The sequence below is a fragment of the Vigna unguiculata genome, chromosome 4 (genome assembly GCF_004118075.2).
Source record: "Vigna unguiculata cultivar IT97K-499-35 chromosome 4, ASM411807v1, whole genome shotgun sequence".
NCBI classification, from domain to species: Eukaryota; Viridiplantae; Streptophyta; class Magnoliopsida; order Fabales; family Fabaceae; genus Vigna; species Vigna unguiculata.
Genome location: NC_040282.1, coordinates 38,633,649 through 38,655,887, shown reverse-complemented (window position 1 = coordinate 38,655,887; position 22,239 = coordinate 38,633,649). Strand labels below are relative to the sequence as shown.

The following is a 22,239-nucleotide window of genomic DNA, read 5'->3' as shown; positions in this document are numbered from 1 at the left end:
CATCATAAAATTATTTTTTCTTTTTACATAAATTACCACTACAGCAAAAATACTTTAGGCAATGCACAAAAAAACATGGCCTAAAGCAAAAAAAACCATGGCTTTAATATTAGACAATGAATTGGTAACGAATTTGTAGTCGTTGCATAGGTGATCATGGTCTATACTAGAGGCAATAAATTTTTTTTTTTGTTTAGGCCAGGAAATCCAAAAACCGTTGCCTATTATGCAACAATTTAAAAACCATTGCCTACTATGCAACAATTAAAAAATGTTGTCTAAGATGTTTCAATACCCAACAATTTCTGAGCCAGTATAATCAAACAGGTTTTTTCATGTTGCTTATTTCTATAAGACACATTTATGAAAGTGTGGTACAAAATAATTTTTTTTAAACAAGACTTATAAAAGTGGAATGATGAAAAATAATTTTAATTTTATTTATACATTTAAACAATGCTATTTTAAGTGAGATTAATAACTTTATTTGAAAAGTAATACTTAAAATAGATTTATTCTACTAAAATAGTAGAAATAAAATAAAATAAATTACATTAAGACACTTCTAATATATAATGGAATTGAAAATTGTCATAGCAACATTATATTGTAATATTGTCTACGGTTCCAAAATTAAAAAGTATTATATTCTTCAAAATAAAAAATAAAAAGTACAATTTATCTTGACTACACTTTTATTTCTCTTCATCTTGATCTTCATATAACATCCTGTAACAAAAAAAGAAAAGTTCAATACGTCATCAGTAATTTATGCCTTGGACTAATGTCCTAGGTGTTTATTGCCATCAATAATTTATGCTTAATATCACATTAAAAAAATTCTTCACTGAAAAATGCAAAGTAGAAACACCTAACAGATTAGAGAAAACTTCACTTAACTAAGTACCATTTGTAATTTGATAACACTAAGTTGAAATAATCACATACTGAATAAACACTTTATTACCAGAAACCTAGTGTGAAACTTCCAATCAACTTAGTAAAAAGTTATCCTTGCAAGAATCAATCTTAGCAACATACTACACACTTTAAATTTCTAAGTGCTTTGGATTTCACATTTACAAATAAACCATTATCTATTGGCCATGAAAGGAGAATATTCATTATGAGAACAAAAGGCAAGTAAATTATTTTTTTCATTTATTATTTCAACTAGCTAGCCAAAATAGATATGAGAACAACCAAGCTTTATATAAAAACAGTGTAACCCTATTTCCCTTTTTTATGAAAAAAAAAACTTATATGCAAGTGATTACTAATATTTGAACATATTCATCCAAAACGATCCAAAATAAAATATTTCAAACTTTCAAACAATTAATAGTAGAGGATTGCCCTTTACCTTATCTGTTGAACCAGTTAAGACTAATTCACAATGAGCTACAAACTTTACACTGGCCACCTACAAAAAGCACCCACAATCATCAAAAAATTAACAAAAGATAACTCCAGCAATTCCAATCGTAATAAAAGCTTCTTGGAGTGACCACTTAGTGTAGATAATATATGTCCTGAAGGTCGGTAAAAAATGAAAGCATTTGTATCAATACCTCCAGTTGTAATTAAGTCCTGTCAACAGAGAATAGGATGATCTTGGATTACCTCCCAAAATGGTGTAGTATACTTTCAAGCAGTTGATTAATTTTTGCAAGTTTGCATACACATTACCTTTAATTGCATTGCATGCATGAAAATGAGATAAATGTGTAAGTCAAACACTCATAGGGCAGCTCTCCTTTGGCAAGTTGATTATTATAAGACATACATGAATTCAAAGTAATCACCACTACCTGCCAAAAGAGATATGCCCTAAGAGTGAATTTGCTTACTAACGAGAACAAGTCCCTCTCACTCACTCCCATGGTTCCTATTTTCTTCTTTGACAAGTAGTGATTGACACCCTCTACAAGTTATATAGGCAAAAAACTTAGGACAAACCATATACACATTGGCATATACTCGAGGTTATGCTTTGGATATACTTCTCATGCAAAAACACTTTTAACTTTCCTTTTATTTTTATTTTTTGAATGGCATATGCTTGAAGTTCCTAAGATATCTTGTCCTTGAATTGTTTTTCTGTTAGACTTGAGATTCTCCCTTTCATCTTAAAGTTCAACTTTTTTTTTTCTTCTAAAAAAATCTCTCTATGCTCCATCTCATGAAGTTACATGTTGAGGGACCATGGCCAAGGTCATATGTCGGACTCTAACAAGAGACATTACATGTCCTTGGTCTCTTTCTTTTTAATTCTTCTGTGTTTGTTTATGAAATTATTGCTTTCCTTCTTATTTGATTAATGATTTCTTAGCCCCTTGACATAAAGATTGATTTAGAATACAAGGGACATCAACTTAAGAATTTATACATTTTGTTACAAAATTTACTATTTAATTGAAAGTTATTGGAATTTCAAATCAATCTAAATTTATTCAAAAAGTTATTGATATGAATGAACATTGACATTGTATATACTTTTAAAATATATGAAGATAAAAACAATTTGAATGCATTTTGGGCTTGCATTCAAGAGGCCTGAAAACAAGTTGGTCCAATCAAACAATAACTTGACAATACATCTTTAATAAAATTTTGATGTTCTTTTAGTTCCTTTTAGCATTTTTTGCTTGGGGATGTAAATTAATTTCAAATAAGGAAATTTGACTCTGGTCAAATATTGTATATGGATTTATGTTTAGAGTTGGATCAAATCTAAAATTTGAACGTCCAGGTTTATGTCTAAGATAATTTAGAATTTGGGGAATATTTTGTGTAGGATATTTAGTATTAAATAGTCTCTGAAATAGAAAATCATTATATATTGTAGTTTGGAACTTGGTATAACAATAAGATCTAGTTTATTGAATTGAATGGTGCTTAGAGTGATTTTTGAACTTTATTGAATTGTATTTTTAGATTTGCATGGCCAAATTAAGTTAAAATGGTTTAAATATCAAATTTGTGCAATAGTGTAAATTGGGCATTTTAAACTTGTTAAGTAAAATTGATAAAATAAATTTTTGGTGAGTTTGAAAATGTTGAGTTATTGCAATTTTTTTTTCTTTTTCTTTTTCTTAAGCAATAAATTTCTTTTTACTTGTCGAAGATTTTCATCCAAGCAAGACATCTCTTCTTCAACCAAAAAAGAGCATGAGAATTTGCTTGCTTTTGTTGTGTTTTTCACTGAACTGAAACAAGATCAAAAAGCAATCTTTCTTCTCTATATGTGTCTCCATCGAGTGAAGGCTATGTTGTTCCAGTGACATTTATATCTAATGTTTAGTTCAATGGTTTGATGTAATGTGTGATGTTATCTCAATATTGCATTAATTGAGATGATTATTGAAATGTTTATGAATTATACACACATGATGTGAATTTAGTTGAGATAACCTACTGATATAGTATATATGAATCTTTGTTTTAATGTATGTATTAAGTACACACTTTTATGTTTTACCAATATATTTTGATTTCAGTAAGTGTTTAATTCATATAAATCAGCACCTCATAGCGAAAGTAGCTAACAGAGAGTTTATTACATATGTGTATAACTGTCAACTTGGCCAAACTTATAGGACTTGGTCTTGACCCACATGAGCTGGGGCAAAATAACCCACAGGGAAAGTCCCCCATCCAATTGAAAAAGTCCACAAGGCCAAAAAGCTCACAAAAGACTTGTGGATTAGGGTCAGCCCATGGGCTTTCTTATTAAATATGAAAAATATATTATTTTTTTTAAAATGTCATTAAACTTTCAGTTTAGGTTAGCTTGTCTCGACTTTTAGCCAAATCGCTCAGGATTAACCTTCAGCTTAAGCAGGCCCATCTCAACCTTTAACCTAGGTTGACTGCTCTCAAACTTTGGCACATGTTGACCGAGACAACCTTTGGCTTGAGTCGGGTCGACTCAGCCATATTCAGCCAAATTTTGGTGGGTGAAGACTTGGCCAAATTCGACCAAATTTTGGTCAGGGTCAACTTTGCCGAAATTCGATCACAACCAACTAGGGCAACTTGGCCGAATATCAAACAAGATGGACTCGGCCGAATTCGGCCAAATTTTGGCCCTAAATAAAATTTGACCAAATTCGCTCGAGTTTGCCTTAATTGAAATTCGGTTTATTTAGTCTCTCAATAATCGACCCTAGCCCACCCACTCGACCTTCATCTCGGTTGTCAGCTCGGGCCGACCTACCTCTACCGTTGACCCGAGCCGAACTTCCTCTATCGTTGGCTCGAACTAGCTCGTCTTGGTCGTTGGCCCAAGATAACCCGCCTCTGTCGTCGACCCGGGCCAACCTGTCTCAGGCGTTGGCTTGAGATGGCTCGGTTCGATCTTTGACTCAGACTTAAAGTATTTTAGTGGAGCTAAACCCATCTTAGCCACGGCCCTAACTCACTTGAGAGGGGCTTTGCAGATAGATCTTTTTTTTTGCCCTAATTTGGAAGCCTCCTAAAACAGGGAGTTACTGAAAGGTGTACGACTGATCCATGGACCACTGGTTAAATTGAGACCTCAACATATGTGAAACATGTGTCAAAATATTGGATGCCTTTAACTTATCCTAAACTGTGAAATTAAGGTTATGTTTAGAATGGGTTAGATGTTAACCTTTATGTTGTGTTTGGATCCGTATGAGTACTGCTCATACGAATGGAAAGTGAGTTGCGGACGTGTTTGGTTCTACTGATTTGCACTGATTTGAGATGATGAATTTGCGTATAAGTTGCAGATTTTGGCACTCTCTAAGATAAAAAGAAATGTAGGGAAAGACAATTCATCACGTTAAAATTACTTCATTGTCCTTGTGTATAAAAAATGATTCGCTTTATATATAATGGTTATATATATAGTATTAATTATATATATATATACATATATATATATATATATATATATATATATATATATATATTATAATAATTATACATATATATTAATAATAATTATAATAATTATAATAATTACTATTATATAATAAATTATATATAATATTATTATATATATATATATATATATATATTTATATATTATAATAATTATACATACACATATATATATATATATATATATATTTAATTACTATTTTTTTAAATATTAATAATAATTATTATTATAATATTATAATAATTAGTATTATATAATAATAAAATTATTATTATATTGTTAATATTATTATTCAAATAAATATTTTTTGTAAATGAATTAATTATCTATAACTATATATAAATGGGATTCCCTCTTTTGTGTCCACATTTCATAATTCCAACTTTACCCTTTACAATTTAATTATTTATTAAATTTTTAAAAATTAACGGTTAATTTTACAAGTTTTTATAAAACTATTTACTTATCTCCTTCTTCTTATTTCTCCTACTATTCATCAACAATTATTTTTCTCATATTTTCTCCATACATTTTCACTTTAATTTTTATAAATATACTTTTATTATGTTCATTATAACATTACAATATCATCAATTATAAATATAATTCAAAAAATGCGTACACACAGTGTTTATCCTAGTATAAAATAAAATAAATTTAAATAAATATAGAGAAATCAATTAAATGGTCTATATTATAAATCATTTCAAGTTATCAATGAGAATAATAATAAATTTTTTTAAGTTATGAATGATAATATCAATAAATTATATTTTTCTAATTTTAAATAATATTTTTAATTTTGTTTTAATTTCATTTCTTTTATTTACATTGAAGGGTAAAATAGTGATCATACAATCTACTCTATTAAAAATTATAATTTATTAAATTTTATCAATCACATCATACACAAATTTTCATAAACTTTCCACTGAAATCATACCATCTTTCCCTTAATCCAAACAACCCCATTTTACCTACAAATCAACTCAAATCAACGCAAATTCACTCTTTCAAATCCACACTTCAATCCAAACACAACATTAGTATGATAAAATACAAATATTTTGAAAGACAAGTAGATATTCCTCTGGCGATATAAATTCATGTACTAATATGTAATTGATGAAAGATTGAGAGAATTACATTATTTATAATTGTATTTTGATAATTTAATATATACTATTATTTTTATTTTTGATAGCTTATAATTTAATTAAGGATTAAATATGTTTTTGGTTCCTTAATCATTTGTTAGTGAAAATTAGAATTAATGCCTCTTTGAAACTTTGGCATATGTCTTTCAACTTTAGAAATGCATTAATTTAGTTTTTTTAACTAAATTTTGTTAAGTTTGTTCGACGACGTTTTTCATGATATCATTTAAGTTGTTTGCACTATTTAACACATTTCTACGGAGTAAAGAACTCAAATGTTATCATGAAAAACGTTTGAAACGTCTAATAAGATTAACAAAATTTGATTAAAATGATTAAATCCAAGTATTTCTAAAGTTTGAGAACTAAATTGGACCAAAGTTTTGAAGAGAGACTAATTCTAATCTTCGGTGAAAGTTAAGATACTAAAAACATATATTTACCCTTTAATTATTATTTACGGGGAAACTATCATATTGTAATTGTACTTAGTTTTATCTCATTAGATTTTAGGATGTACATGTGATATATATAAATACAAGGTATTTTATCTTATATGAAAAATTCATACCTTAGAAATGATAAATCTCCTCAATTTATGCCAATAAAACAAATCATAATTCTGTGATCATGATTTCGATTACAATTTATTTTTAGAGTTTTGAAGACTCCAACTTTATCAAGTACATTTATTTGTAATGAACCGATAAAAAATGTGACCACAACTTTAAACTTTGATACTTGCATGGTAATTGTCTGAGAGAAGGGCAATTTAGTTTTATAAGATGTCGGGAATGCAACTATTGTAATGTTTGTAACACCAGAAGTTATATTCTTCTCATTATATTTCACACTTTCACAAGTAACTTTACACTGTGTCATTTCACATGACTAATTTGCTTTTTTAAATATTAGTTTTGAGATCTGACCCAACTAAATAATGTATCGACACCATTCTTAACACAAAACTTTTTAATGAGTTTATGGGTCTTTATCCTTATATAGTACTCTACTTTCTCATTTATAATCAATGTGAAACTTAGACTCACTTGAATTCCTAATACATTCCACATTCCACATGACTAATTTGCTTTCTTAAATTTTAGTTTTGAACAAGTTTTTTGCATGTAAACCTCGAAACTTTATAATTATAATAATGAATGATATGAAAAGGGTCAATGAAGCTATAGCATATGCTTGAGTTATGCCATGGATATCCTACGAGTTTATTCCTTTTGCTTCATCACTGTCTCCTCATATTTCCTTTTCCTCTGAGTTGTATAAGGGGAATCCATTAATGAGTATTTATTCAATGTTCTTTAATTCCTTCTATATGGAATTCCTTTTTCAATCTTCAGATTTGGTGAGAGAAAAGCCACAGAGACCAAGTCACCCAGAAGCTTCATTGATGCTTAAAAATATATGTTTATAATATTTTCTCTGTTCGCTTTAAACATGATGAGTCAATAACAACAAAAAAAGTTTGATAGGGTCACTTTACCAACATTAATAAAACAAAACAGCAAAATCAGAACGAAAACTAAAAGTGCAAGAAAAATAATATGAATAAACAACGCCAAAGTCTAAAAGGAAAACTTTTGAACAATATTAGGATACATATACAGTAATATCACCCATTATCATATTACCAAATTGCTCATGAATTATTCTAACTCAACAACCCATTTTGAATTTAAATCTGAATATTTAGAGTTTGTTACTTATGATAAATGATTTAGGAAAAAGTTACTAATTATCATGTCGACATTTGTTATTATTTTTATTTAATGATTTAATTAAAAAAAATAGTCGAATTTAATAGGATTTTGGATCGAGTGCATAACATAATCATCATTATCTGAGTTCTTAAGGATGTTTCCACATTAAGATCATAGACAGTCATATGTTGTATCAAAGTTTACAGGGAGAATTTGAATATTAAAGATAAATGCCTTCGTTAATGATATATATAATCACCCAATATTTTCCTCAATTTTAGTTGAGTAATGTTAGTAAGGCATTTTTTAATGTGTTTTTTTAAAATACATTATCATTAAGGAAATTTATTATAAACCACAATTTAGTTTAAGCATTATTATAATATACGTGAGAGAGTAATTTGTTTTGCTCTTCTTGGAATCATTGTTTCCAAATTATTTGTGCAGCTTATGTTTTATGAGGCCGACCAAACTAGGTTCGACTGCTATTCTCACCCCCTTCCGATGCTAAGTTCACACTGATTTTATTGAATTTATTTTTATTAAAATAGTGATAGAAACACATTTTGTTTTATTAAACCACTCTAGACAATGTTATGAAATTTTAACACTCTGTCTAGATTGACACTCCAAAACTTGAACTATCATTACTATCATATTTTTTAAATTAACCTTCCCAAACTTTTAAGATAAATAAGACAACAATATCATTATGTATTTCGTACAATTATTACATACTTAAAAAAAAAACTAAATATGTCATTTAATCAAATGTAAAGTAGAATAATGAAAAGAAATAAATTCCTTGAATATATGCCACGATTCCTAAGCTTCCAAATAATCAAAGAGTGTGAGTAAAAATATAAAGTCTAATATAATTAACGATAGAACTATCACGAGCATAAATAAAGAAATTATATCATCAATTGACTATCAAGTAAAGGAAGGAAAAACCTCAAAAATCTAAGTGCTAAAACCTATTAACATTATCACATCAAATAACAAGTGATCATTACAATCTTATGATAAAAAAGTTCCAAAGAACAAAGTCTTGAAAGAGGTATATATATACCTTGTAGAATAAAAAATATTTTTTTTCATTTTTATCTATAGATTTGTTTTTTATTAAAATAAAACAACATCCTTAAAGTGACAAAATACATTCTATAATATATGCGAAGATTAAATCATAATTTTTTAATCCATAAGTTCTCTATACAAATCTAGACTTGAAAAATAATTATAAGCAAATAAGTTAATTTTAGATAAAAAAAATACTAATGGAACACTACATCATAAAATTATTATTTTATTCTATTTAAATTTCTTTTAAGCTAATGATTAATTTTTGCAAGCTCACATATGCATTACCTTTAGTTGCGTTGCATGCATGAAAATGAGACAAATGTGTAAGTCAAATACTCGTAGGACAGCTCTCCTTTGGCAAGTTGATTACTATAAGATAAAAATGAATCCAAAGTAAGTGTCATTACCTGCCAAAAGAGATATGTCCTAAGAGTGAATTTGTTTACTAACGAAGACAAGTACCTCTCACTCACTCCCTTGCTTCATATTTTCTTCTTTGACAAGTAGTGATCGACACCCTCTACAAGTTATATAGATAAAACATTTGGAGCAAACCATAAACAGAATGACATCTACTTAAGGGTTATGCTTTGGATATACTCCTCTTGCCAACAACTTTTAACTTTCCTTTAAATTTTATTTTTTGAATGGCATATACTTGAAGTTCCTAAGATGTCATGCACTTGAATAACTTTTCCAATAGACTTGAGATTCTATCTCTCATCTTAAAGCTAAACTAATTGATTTTGAAAAAGAAAAAAAAAACCTATATTGTTCATTTCATGAAGTTGCATGTTGAGAAAGCACGACCAAGCATACGTCGAACACTAACAAGAGACACTACATATCTTTAGGTCTCTTTCTTTTCAACTCTTTAGTGCATTTTTTTGTAATATCATTATTTTCCATTCCGATTTTTTAGCCTCTAACATAAAGTTTGACATAGAATACAAAGAATATCAACTTGAGACTTTAGATCTTTTTGTTATAAATTTTATTATTTAATTAAAAGTTGTAAATATGTAGTTTCAGATCGATCTAAAGTTATTCAACAAATTATTGATACACATGAACATTAATATTTATATATACTTTTAAGGTTTAATTATTCTTTTAATCATTGTTTTCGTTCAAAAATGTCAAATTGAATTTCCTGTATTTTATAGTTTCAATTTGGTCACGATGTTTGAAAAATTAATATAATTTGATCTTTTTTATAAAATTTTTGAAACATATCATTTCTTTTATCAAAATTGAAGTTATTAATTAGAATGATTTGTTTTGTTGATGTAATTAATATAATCCTAATGTTCATTTAACATTTTTAAACGAAGACATGAACCAGAAGAATAATAAGATTTACTTTTAAATATACAAAGATGTCAAATAATTTGATTATATTAAAGGCTTGTATTCAAGAGGCTGAAAACATATTGGCCAGTCAGCAAATAACTTCATCCTTAATAAAATGTTGGTTGCTATTAATTAAGCATTTTTAGTATTCTTTCTCATCTTCTTTTGTATAAACATTTCACGTGGTTAACACTTTTCTCTTCTTAATCTCCTAAAAAAAAATCTCTCTTTTATCTTATATCTCAGTTGTAAGGATTCTTTTAAGCTGTTAGAAGTCTCACATCAACTAGAGATCAGACAATTTTATAGTATAAAAGTGAGGCGTAAACCTCACCTTATAAGTTGATTTTGTGAGATTGAATTAGATTTAAAAACTACTTCTAACATAAGAATAAGAAAAAATGATTTGAAATTAAAAAATGATAGATTTGAAAGAAATAAAAGATAGATCTAAACAATTTCATTTCTCATTTTTTAAAACTATGATCTCTTAAAAACATAAATCCTCTTACTTTTCTATTCATTCATTTTAGATTTTTTATTTTTTACGATTATCTTCTCTTTCTTGTCCGTCAATTTTACGATTTCGAATAATAACTATTGTTAACATTCCTTGATCCAAAGTAGTTTGTTTTAAAAGAAAAAAAAAAAACTTAAAAATTTAAAGACTTACATCTCAGTAGAGAAATTTCCAAATACTTGTGTACAACTTTCAAAACTTCAACATGTGAAATTAATATCTCGACTTATTTATATGTACAAAAAGAGAAAAATAACTCAAAACAAACCATAAGAAATGAGAACTTATCTGAATCAAGATTTTGATTATTGTGTCCTCAAGAGGTAAAATTATTATGAAAAGGATAGGTGATCAATTCAAAAATATTGCGAGAAAATATCACAAATTTAGAAATTTACAAAAAATAAAAATAAAATTATAGCACATGAATATCTTTTTTTTTTTAAAATGGCATAATTAGTGTTCATTTAATTTAAACTCTATTATCTAATATTTTATTTTATAAACTTAAAAACTTTTCTTTATGATTATAAAGATCCTTTTATCTTGGGTTCTAACTCAAATTTCAATAGCTTTTATAAATATTTTTTAAATAGTTACAATAACTTATATTAGAATTTAAATTATTCATTATAAATTTAAATTATGAAATATTATACAAACTATTTACTTTGCTTTTTTATTCATAATATAACCTATATATAATTTTTTTATTCATTATTAATTTCAATTGTATACAATTATTATCTTATGTGAGATTAAAAACAACAGCACTCTAAAGAGGTGAAATATATTTCATTTTTATTATGTTGTAAAAGTTATTAGTTTTATTTGTTATCAAATAAAGATATGTTTCATGCATATTACAAAAAGTTATCGCCATGTATCTTCACACTATCAGTCAATTAATCATTAGTCATTTTTTAATCATTTCTGTAAGATAATAATTATAAGAATCAATATATATATATATATATATATATATATATATATATTTGATTAGATGAAAATGTAATGAATATATACCACTAAAATTGTTGCCTTCAATAATTTTGTTGAAAAATCTTTGTATTAATGAGATACGAAGATGATAGATGCAACTACCAAAACGACAAGATATTGAGAAAGAGATATGGATATTACGTATATGAGCACCGAAGTAGGGTTTACATTAAATGAAAGTATGTACATTCATAGGTTTACACTGTATTTGGTTTCATGTCAATCGGACTATGTAATTATTTTTTCAAACGTAAAATCATGTTTTGTTTGGTTTTAAAATTGATTTTGAAACAAAAAATTCACATATTAAGAGAAGCTAATATTATCAGTTTCTGCATCTAATTCTTTTAAAATTATTTTTTCAACACCTTCCCAAGCACACTTTTATTATATTTCATTTTTCTCGATTAACAAATGGTAGGGTAAGAATTCATTGTACATTGATTCTGTACATACATTTCAAATTTAATCATAATATTTTATTTATTCTCATATTTATACTCTTTTTAAAATATAATGTATTTAGTATGTGTGTTTGAAAAATAGTTAAAATCAATACATTATATTCAAATTTAATGTTGATATTTGATCATAGATTTAACTAAGTGAAAATATCATATTTTAAAATATTCTAATCATTACATGAGACGGGGCAAGTCTAAGGTAATAGTTGAATTAAAATAGCGACATTGTTAGTTCTATGTGAAACATTTTCATGACAATAAGTTTGTATATTTGAGTTTTATTTTTCGACATGAAAAATATATGTTGTTATCTTTGTATAGATGAGAGATTGTATGTTTGTTTTTAAAATGATTTACTTGATTTTTTTCTAGCCCACAAAAAACTAATTCTTTTATGTTCTTTTATATTAAGTAAGATAAATAACCACATAAGTTATTAATAGGAAATTAAAATGATAATTCATTTTCTATAAACAATGATAAGTGATTTTTAATAACAAAATATTAACCATATAAGCTATCAATTAGAAATTAAAATGATAACACATTTTCTATAAACAATGATAAGTGATTTTTAATAACAAAATATTAAATTGAGATATTTGAAATTTAAATATTTTTTAAGTCATTAATAAAGTGGTTGTATAAAATAATAATGCAGTTACGTAACTGTATAACATCTTGACCATTTGTTATGCCCAACAAAAAATGACATTAACCATAAGATAAGATACGATAAGTGACACCATTAATAGATATGTATAGGTGAAATTTATGTTGTCGATGATGTTTTAAGTTGTTACATACCGGTAATGCGTTTTAATCTTAGGTTTTCTGAGTAAAAGAAAAAAGATATAAAGGTTGAAAGAACCATAGTAGAAGAAACATTGAGAGTAAGTGTACCAAATACAATACAAAATCGAAGGAACAATGACGGACACAATACCAGCATGTTACAACATATTTAAAGTTAATCCTAATCAATTTTGGAAAACCGATAAAGTCTTGAAAACAGAGCTCCCTATTTTGGCCATTCAAATTGCTTTTGTTGCTGTATTATCTTGTCTGTTTTCCATAATCTACAAACCTCTGCATCAAACTCATCTCATTTCACAAATCTCGGTAAGTAAATAAATCTCGAAGTTGTTTTTGTTTATGAAAATTATCTAAAAAATTTCCCATATGTGGCATTCTAACAATGTAATGTGTGGAAATTCTAAATTATAATTACGTAGGTTGGTTTCCTACTGACACAGCCATTACTAGGAAGATTCACAGAAATTTTTGAGTTCATTTTTCCGGTAAATGGAGTCGTTAATGTCGAGGTCCTTTCTCACATTGGTCTCATTTATTATGCATTCCTAAGTGGATTGGAGATGGACTTAAATACCATTCTAAACGTTAAAAAGAAAGCTGCAAGCATCGCAATTGCTGGGATCGTCTTTCCCGTACTCGTTGCACCATGCTTATATGCATTATTTCGAAAAGTTTATGGACATATTATGATGTTTCCCCTTGAGGAAAGTACATATAATGCTTATATACTTTGGACTTTAATTCTCACTGTTACAGGTTTTCCAGTGGTAGCACACACACTTTCTGAGCTTAAACTCCTTTATACTGGTCTTGGCAAAACAGCTTTAACAACAGCCATGATTAGTGACACCTATGGTTGGATTCTTTTCACTTTATTTATTCCATTTTCAATTAATGGTAAAGGAGCTATCTACACTGTGTTATGCACGATAATATTTGTTGTTGTCTGCATCTTTGTGGTACGTCCACTCATTCAATGGTTTATTGATCGCAAGGCAGATAAAGATGAATGGAATGATAACCAATTGCTCTTTATAATCATGGGAGTTTTAGCTTGTTCATGTATTTCAGATTTTCTTGGTGCACATGCCATTGTTGGGGCTTTTGTTTTTGGATTAATTTTACCTCATGGGAAATTTGCTGAAATGGTCATGTCAATTTCAGATGATTTTGTTGGCGGCTTTTTAGTACCCCTCTTCTTTACTGGAACTGGGATGAGACTTATGTTGACCGCAATTTTTTCCCAAGAAAGTTGGCCCTTTACAATTGTGATTATACTCTTGTTATGTGCCTTAAAGATTTTAAGCACTTTATTTGTCACATGTTTCTTTGGTATGCGTATTCGAGATGGTTTAACCTTGGGTTTGATTTTGAATAATAAAGGGGTCATGGCATTAATAATGTTGAACATTGCTTGGGATAGCAAGGTATTGATCTATTTAAAACGTTGTATTCAATTACTTTAGTTTTTAAGATATACAATTGTAGTTTAATCCATAAGTTATTGTGATTTGTTATTACAGATATTTTTTGTGCCTACCTATGCCGTTATAACTTCTGCAGTTCTTTTGATGACCATAATTGTGTCTCCGGTCATCAATGTTGTCTACAAACCAAGACAAAGATTTGAACAAAACAAGCTAAAGACCATACAAAAACTAAGAGTTGATGTAGAGCTCCGATTTATAGCATGTGTTCACAATACTCGGCAAGCTGCAAGCATGGTTAACATAATTGAATGTTTTAATGCCATGAGAGTTTCCCCTGTGCATGTTTTTGCCTTGTACCTTGTCGAACTTACTGGACGTGTTGCTGCCCTAGTTGTTGCACATATAGGAAAGCCTAGGAGCCAACTTGGAGAACAAAACCTAACCAGGTCACAAGAAGAGTTAGAAAGCATTCATAACACATTTGATGCACTTGGAGAGGCATATGATGCTATTAGAGTTGAAACATTAAATGTGGTGTCAGCATATAAAATTATTCATGAGGACATATACCACTCAGCGGATGAGAAACACACAAGCTTAATTCTTCTTCCATTTCACAAACAACTAACTTTAGAAGGTACTCTAGAAGTAACCAATGTTGTACACAAAGATATAAACCAAAATGTAATGCAAGGTGCACCCTGCTCCGTGGGAATATTTGTTGATCGTGATTTTGGGTTAGTTTCCAAAATGAACCTTCATATTCGTGTGGTCTTTGTTGGGGGCCCTGATGATCGTGAAGCCTTAGCCATTGCATGGAGGATGGCAGGACGTCCAGGAACACAACTCTCAGTGGTTCGAATTCTTTTATTAGGCGAAGCGGCAAAAGTAGATGCTTCAGTTCCCGATGAAGCACAGGGGATATTATCTGCAGTAATAGATACAGACAAACAAAAAGAGTTAGATGAAGAGTATGTAAGCACATTTAGACTTACTGCAGTTAACAATAACGATTCAATATCCTACTCAGAGATTGATGTTCATAGTGGTGAAGATATTACTACAGTCCTCAATGAGATAGAAAAAATTGGTTGTGATATTTACATAGTTGGACAAGGGAATTGTAGGAACTCTAAGGTCTTCTCAAATTTGCTAGAGTGGTGTGAATGCTTAGAACTTGGAGTTATAGGAGACATTTTGGTGTCAAACAATTTTGGTTCACGTTCGTCTGTGCTAGTTGTTCAACAATATGGATATGGAGGAATGGTTTTTGGATATAATCTTAACCAGAAGGCCACTAACAAAGGCACGTTTGAATCTGTTGTCTGAAGACAAAATAAACATGGAGTTTGCAATGAAGCACAATGATTTACAAGAAAATGTTTTCTCGGCTTGATGTATATCAATTTACAGTATCTAGTGGTTGCAAACCTTACTTGATAAACCAGTTTTGTTAGACTGAATTAGACTTAAAATCCACTTCTTAACAAATGTCATTATTTGTTCAATATCATATAATTTCTTTTTGTGTTTAATATTAATTTTTTTTGTATCATTTTATATTCTTCAATTAAACTAATAAACTAACATGCAAAAAGTAATAATAATAATAATAATAACGATAAACTAACGAGATAATATCCTTTTAATATTCTTCTACTATCGAGGACATCATTTGCTCAACTAACGATATAATGATACCATAAATAGATATGTATAGCTGAAATTTATGTTGTCAATGATGTATTATGCTGTTACATACCAATAATGTGTTTTAATCATATGTTTTTGATGACTGTTTCACAACAACCATTTCCCAGCAAGTGTACTAGTATGTAGTAGTATCAATAAGTGTCGTATCCACAAGGATTCAACAAGTATATTGGTAGTTTGATATTTGTGTTTTTGGTTTGTGATAAAAAGTGCAAGTAAAATTAGATAGCAGTTATTAGATAGATTGTAGAGCTGTAAAAACGGGTAACCCGGCCCGACTCGGCTCGACCCACCACGGATTTATGATTTAGTGAGCCAACCAAACCCGACTCACATTTTAGCGAGCCAAAAAAACAAAACCTGGCCCGGCCCACCACGGGTTGGCAGGTTAAACGGGTTGGCTCACGAGTTAACTTAATTAAAAAAAATATTATTTATTTATTTATTTTTTTAGTCAAAAATAAATTGTAATTCTAATTAAAATCTAAATAAATTTTAATACAATCCAAATACAAACCAAAATAAAAAAAAATACAAATTATTTATGTGTTGGATAAAAAAACAACCTAACATGACCCAAATGTAAAGTCCAACTTAATAAAAATAAATAAAAACACTTGTGTGACCCTTTTATTTGCGGGTTGGTGAGCCAACCCGGCTCACCACGGGTTCAACTCGGATGAGCCGGGTCAAAAATCAACTCGTATTGAAATTTGTAAAAAAATTTTAACCCAACCCGGCCCGAATCTGTGGTGAGCCGGGTTGGCTCGCGGTTTCCAATCCATTTTGACAGCTCTAATAGATTAAGTGGAGTAGGGGTTGTGAATTGATTTCATCTCACCTTCTTCTACCACACAACTACCATCTTGTTTACTTACTTTGCAAATCATTCAGTATCTTGGGAGTAGTCTTTCTATGTAGATCTAGGTTCATCTCTGATACAGTAGAACCTAAGGACTCCAAACCCTAGTGTGATCTCTCAACTCTTGGTAGAATGAGTCTTTGCTTTAATGTGAAAGACTCTCTCCTCCAGCATCCACTTTGGTATTCCATGAAGCATTCAATACATGTATGATGATTTGATTGGACCACAGTTTGAGACTAATTTCTCAACTCAAAATCCAAACCAGTTAAATAAATGAGTGATCAAGTCATCATTAAGCATAAATCAAACCACAAACAATTGAATGAAAACAAAGATAAATACACAAGAAGTAGAAGTGAATAGAATCAGAATTGATTACATCAAACCTGGACACGAGGGAGTTCAGCTACTCATAGAATATTACAATGCAATTCAAGCAACATCAACACATAAGATCTACACTAAGAGCACCTCTCTCGTGCCTCACAGACCCTATTCTACCCTATTGCTACATTGTGGAACCTCTCAATGCTTAGAATGATGACCCAAGGTCTTTATTTATAGAAATTTTTGGACGGTGCTCAACCCAACTTTTGACGCTCAGCCATGCACCGCCTTAAGTGTTGAGCACATTCTTTTGTGACTCAACCATGCATCGCCTTAAATGCTGAGCCAATTCTTTCGTGGCTCAGTCATGCATCGCCTTAAGTGTTGAGCACCATTTTGTCGTGGCTCAACTCCAAAAGTCATATTTTGGATTTTTCCTTAACCGCCTTACTGGAGCTCAATCGTGAATTTTGGGGCTTAATTGTATTATTTTTAATTCTTTGAGAAATTGCTGCAAAATCATTAAAAATTTATCAATTTCTTATTTTTTTTCTTTTTAGTGCTTCATTCTGTAATTATAAGCTAAAATAAGTTGTTTACTTATAAAATATGATCAATTAAAGCATGATAAGTGTAATGTTTATATATATATATATATATATATATATATTAAATGTTATTGGTTTAAAATTTATTTACAAATTTATGCTATTGATAGCAAAACCAACATGTCATTAGTATAAATAGAATTAGACTTTAAAAAAAAAAAGAATTTGATTAAAGAAGAATATAAAAGATCTTCTAGCTGGAAGTGGATTTTAAGAAGAAAGAAAAAAGAGAATTTTCTTTATTTTGTAATTTAATCATTTTAGAATAAATTCATAAAGTAAGATAAACTTAGTTTAATTAGAATACATAATAACTATGAAATAATTTTTTAAAAATCTTAGGTTAAAATACTTTTTTGGTCTTATTTTTTGACCAAAATTTTAAATAGGTCTCCATATTTTTATTAATCTCAATTGGGTCCATATTGTTTAAAATGTGTAATAATTAGGTCATTTCATTAGTGTTAAATATGTGTTATGTGTCAGCTTTTCATTTTTTTATTTTTTTAAAAAAAAATTACTTTTGTCACGTGTCACGTGTCAAATCAGTATTGAAATTATTTTGTGGATGGTATAAAAACCTTCACAAATTAACTTGATTTAAAATGATTTGATGGGTTCTTTAAAATGATAATAATAGTCAGATTTCCCAAAGGTTTTGCGGAGGTTTTTTCATCTTTACATTTTTTTTCTTTCCTTCAGTTTGTTTTCACATGTTCCCTTCTATTCTTTTCTAAACCTTCACCATCTTCTTCTACATTAATTTATAAATAAAAATGTGTTAATATTATACATGTACACCATACTTAATTGACACATGGCATGATACTAACGTGATACGTGACACAAATAATTTATAAATAAAAAATTAAAAGTTAAAAATTTTAAAAATTAAAAAATTAAAAAATAATTAAAAAAAGGAGGAGTTGACACATGATATATACTTAACATACTTAACGATGTTAGTGTTATATTAACGAAAATGACCTAATTGTTATACAACTTCAACAATATGGATCCAATTGAGACTAATAAAAATCTAGGGACGTATTTAACCTAAATCTTATATAATCATAGATAGTTATTGGTTAGTTCAAAATAATGTGAATTTCAATATTTAGACAAGTATAAGATGTTAATAATATTTGAATTTAGATATTGGGTTTGGAGTTCATGTGGAACAATAAACCTGATAATAGTACCACTCCTCCGTGAATCCTAAGTTATAAAATGAAAAATAATTGTATTTGTGTCTAGAAATATCCAATACACTTTCAATAAAAGACATATACACATTGAGTTGAGTTTTGGACTAAATTTATTTTTAGATTTAGTAGAAATAGTTATGTACTTAAAAATAATTAAATTACATATAAATACTAACGAATATATGGGGTGAAAATATAGCCTATATATAGTTCCTTATAAAAACCACTTCTAAACTTCTTATCATTATCCATATTTAGTTTATTATATAGCACTCTCAATTTTAATGAATTATTAAAAAAAAAATCTCCCCTCCCATTTCCTCGAAAATCTCACTTGAAACAAATCCTTAAGGATGCTTTCTTTTAGTTATTCAATTATAATACATGTAGACAAAGAAATAATAACAATATATATATATATATATATATATATATATATATATATATAATTTATTTTTCAATTAAAATATATTATCATTGATTGAGATATTATTCTGAAAATCTTGTGAAACTGATTGAACATTCATGAAGTCAAACCAATTATATATTGCGAGATTCATTGAATTATGAAAAGAAAAATGGAAGCTCAAGCTTCTTATTCACTGTGGGGAGGATAAAGGTTAAAAAAAAAAACATTTTTTTGATACATTCTTAAAATGAGCTTTTGCAAAAGGTTAATATCCAAATGATGTTCATTAGGTCAAAAACACGTTTTAAGAAAATAGTTTAAACAGAAAATTCCATATTAGAACAAAACACAATTAACAATGTCTCATTCAGATACAGACTTCACTAGTTGTGATGAACCTAGTTAAATGATTGTTCCATACCATTAATTCCAGCCAATACAAACACAACAACTCCTTAATCATTTTTTGTTTTTCTTCTCCTTAATCATATGATTGCATGACGCTATACTTTAGTTTGTAGTATACATATTAATATATGTGTGTGTTAGTATGTTAGGGTACAACCACGTTAACACTTTCTCTTCTACTTCACCAAACTATGCTTCTCTACACGTGTAAAACTCTTCATTTCAAGTCTTATTCAGATCTTATCTTAATGATTTGAGACACATCTCTACAATAATGCACATATCTATCTTATACATATGATTATGATTTCAGATAAACTTAAATTTATATCATCGGCAAGGCGAAGTTCTGTATACATATCTTTTTAAGACAAAGTACTTTTTTTGAAAATATCTATCTAAAAAAACCTTCATAGGAAGAAAATTTTGTAAGTAACATAATATGTTCAAAATTCGTAGTTAATTACTGATAAAAGTTTATTTATAAAAAAGAATCTACCGATAAAATAAATTTTAAAATTTTTATTACCGATGGATATTTTTTGTTAGTAGTGGGTCGGTAAATTAGATTTTTAATGTCAAAAATTTAGCATTTTTATCATTGACTTTCACCAATAATGAATTTGTCGAAAATGGGATGTTTTAATAATTCGTTGGTAAAATTGACACCAAAGCTTTCGTCTTTCGTCTTTGGATTTTGACCAGTTCGTAATGAAATATATTAGCGAATTTTCTGAGTAATTAATCTTTTTTAAAAATTTGTTATAAATCCGTGAACAAATTCATAACAAATTTGTTATAAATTTGTTATGAATCAAAATAGTAAATACAGTGACTAAAATGAATGAAGATAACAAATACAAAAACCAGATCGAATATAAGACAATAATACGTGACACTGAACTTGACAGGTGACATTGTCATTGTCATGTGACAGTTCCACTGCCACGTGATACGACACTGACTTGACATGCGACAAAAAAATTTATTAAAAAATAAAATAAGACAAAAAAAAACACAAACTAACAATATTGTTTGTATAGTATTGACAAAAAGAACAAAATTACATCATTTTTTCAAAAATCAAAACTTAATTGAGAAAAAAAAATTGAGAGACCAATTCAAAATTCTCTTACGAAAATGGAGACCAAAACGTATTTAAATATAAAATATTATCCTTTCATTAAACATGTTCTTACATGTTTGTCAAAATAGCCTCCACACCATCTTATTTGTTGTTAGTGGTATTTTAAAAGAAGTTTAAGAAACCACAATAAATGTTTATTTTTTTTTGTAAGAAGAATGATTTTTTATATAAAGTTCATGCTAGGTATCATTATGTATTGTAATATTTGAGCTTAGGTGACACCTCAAAGTATATCTATTATTTTCCATGACATGAATATTTATAAAAAAAATAGATTTAATTACTTGGATGATATCCACTTTGGTACAGGTGTGTCAATCTGGTACTCGCTTTTAAAAAAGTATCAATTGCATCCTAACATTTGAAAAAAAATGCTTCAAATTGACTAACGACGTTAGTCAACTCCATCTTAAAGGAACCTAATTGAAGTATTTTTTAAAAAGTTGGGATGCAATTGACATTTTTTAAATGCGGGTATTAGATTGATACACTTGTACTAAAGTGGGTATCATCCGAGTAATTAAACCAAAAAAATAAGACTCAATTAGTAATTTAGTTGCTATATATATTTATTTTTTTTATTCAATTTGGTTTCTTTTTTCTTTGTTCAATTAAGTCTCATTTTGTATCAAATCGATTCAATTTAGTCATTTCTGTTAGATTTAGAGATGACAAAAATATTTGTGCTCACGGATATCCACGGATAAAATCTGCGACGGATAGTAGATAGAGAGTAGTTGATATTTTAATACCCATATATAAATGAATCGGGTGCGGATATCTTACTACTCGTATCCACATATATCCATTCCCTATAAAAATTAAAATTAAAATTTAATTTATATTTTATTAAGTTAAATTTAATAATAAAATTAAAATTAAAATTATATTTTATTACATTAATTATAATTAAAATTTAATTTATATTTAATTTAATATATATTGTATTTTACAAATTATTTTAATTTTATTTAAATTTGATTTAAAAAATTAATAAAATTTATATTCTTTTTAAATATTTGCGAGTATGTGGTTATCCACCGGTACTCACGAGTTTTAAAAAAAATTTTGGATATTTTCTTAACGAGTACCTGGG

The 22,239-nt window shown here is 28.2% G+C and overlaps 1 protein-coding gene across 1 annotated transcript; it reads left to right on the top strand.

The window, feature by feature from the left end:
* The first annotated feature begins 13,142 nt into the window (after positions 1-13,142).
* On the top strand, positions 13,143-15,787 carry LOC114180891 (cation/H(+) antiporter 15-like). Its single transcript, XM_028067185.1, has 3 exons — positions 13,143-13,334; positions 13,448-14,455; positions 14,552-15,787. The coding sequence occupies exons 1-3, from the start codon at positions 13,143-13,145 to the stop codon at positions 15,785-15,787; spliced, it is 2,436 nt and encodes an 811-aa protein (XP_027922986.1).
* Positions 15,788-22,239: the final 6,452 nt, after the last annotated feature.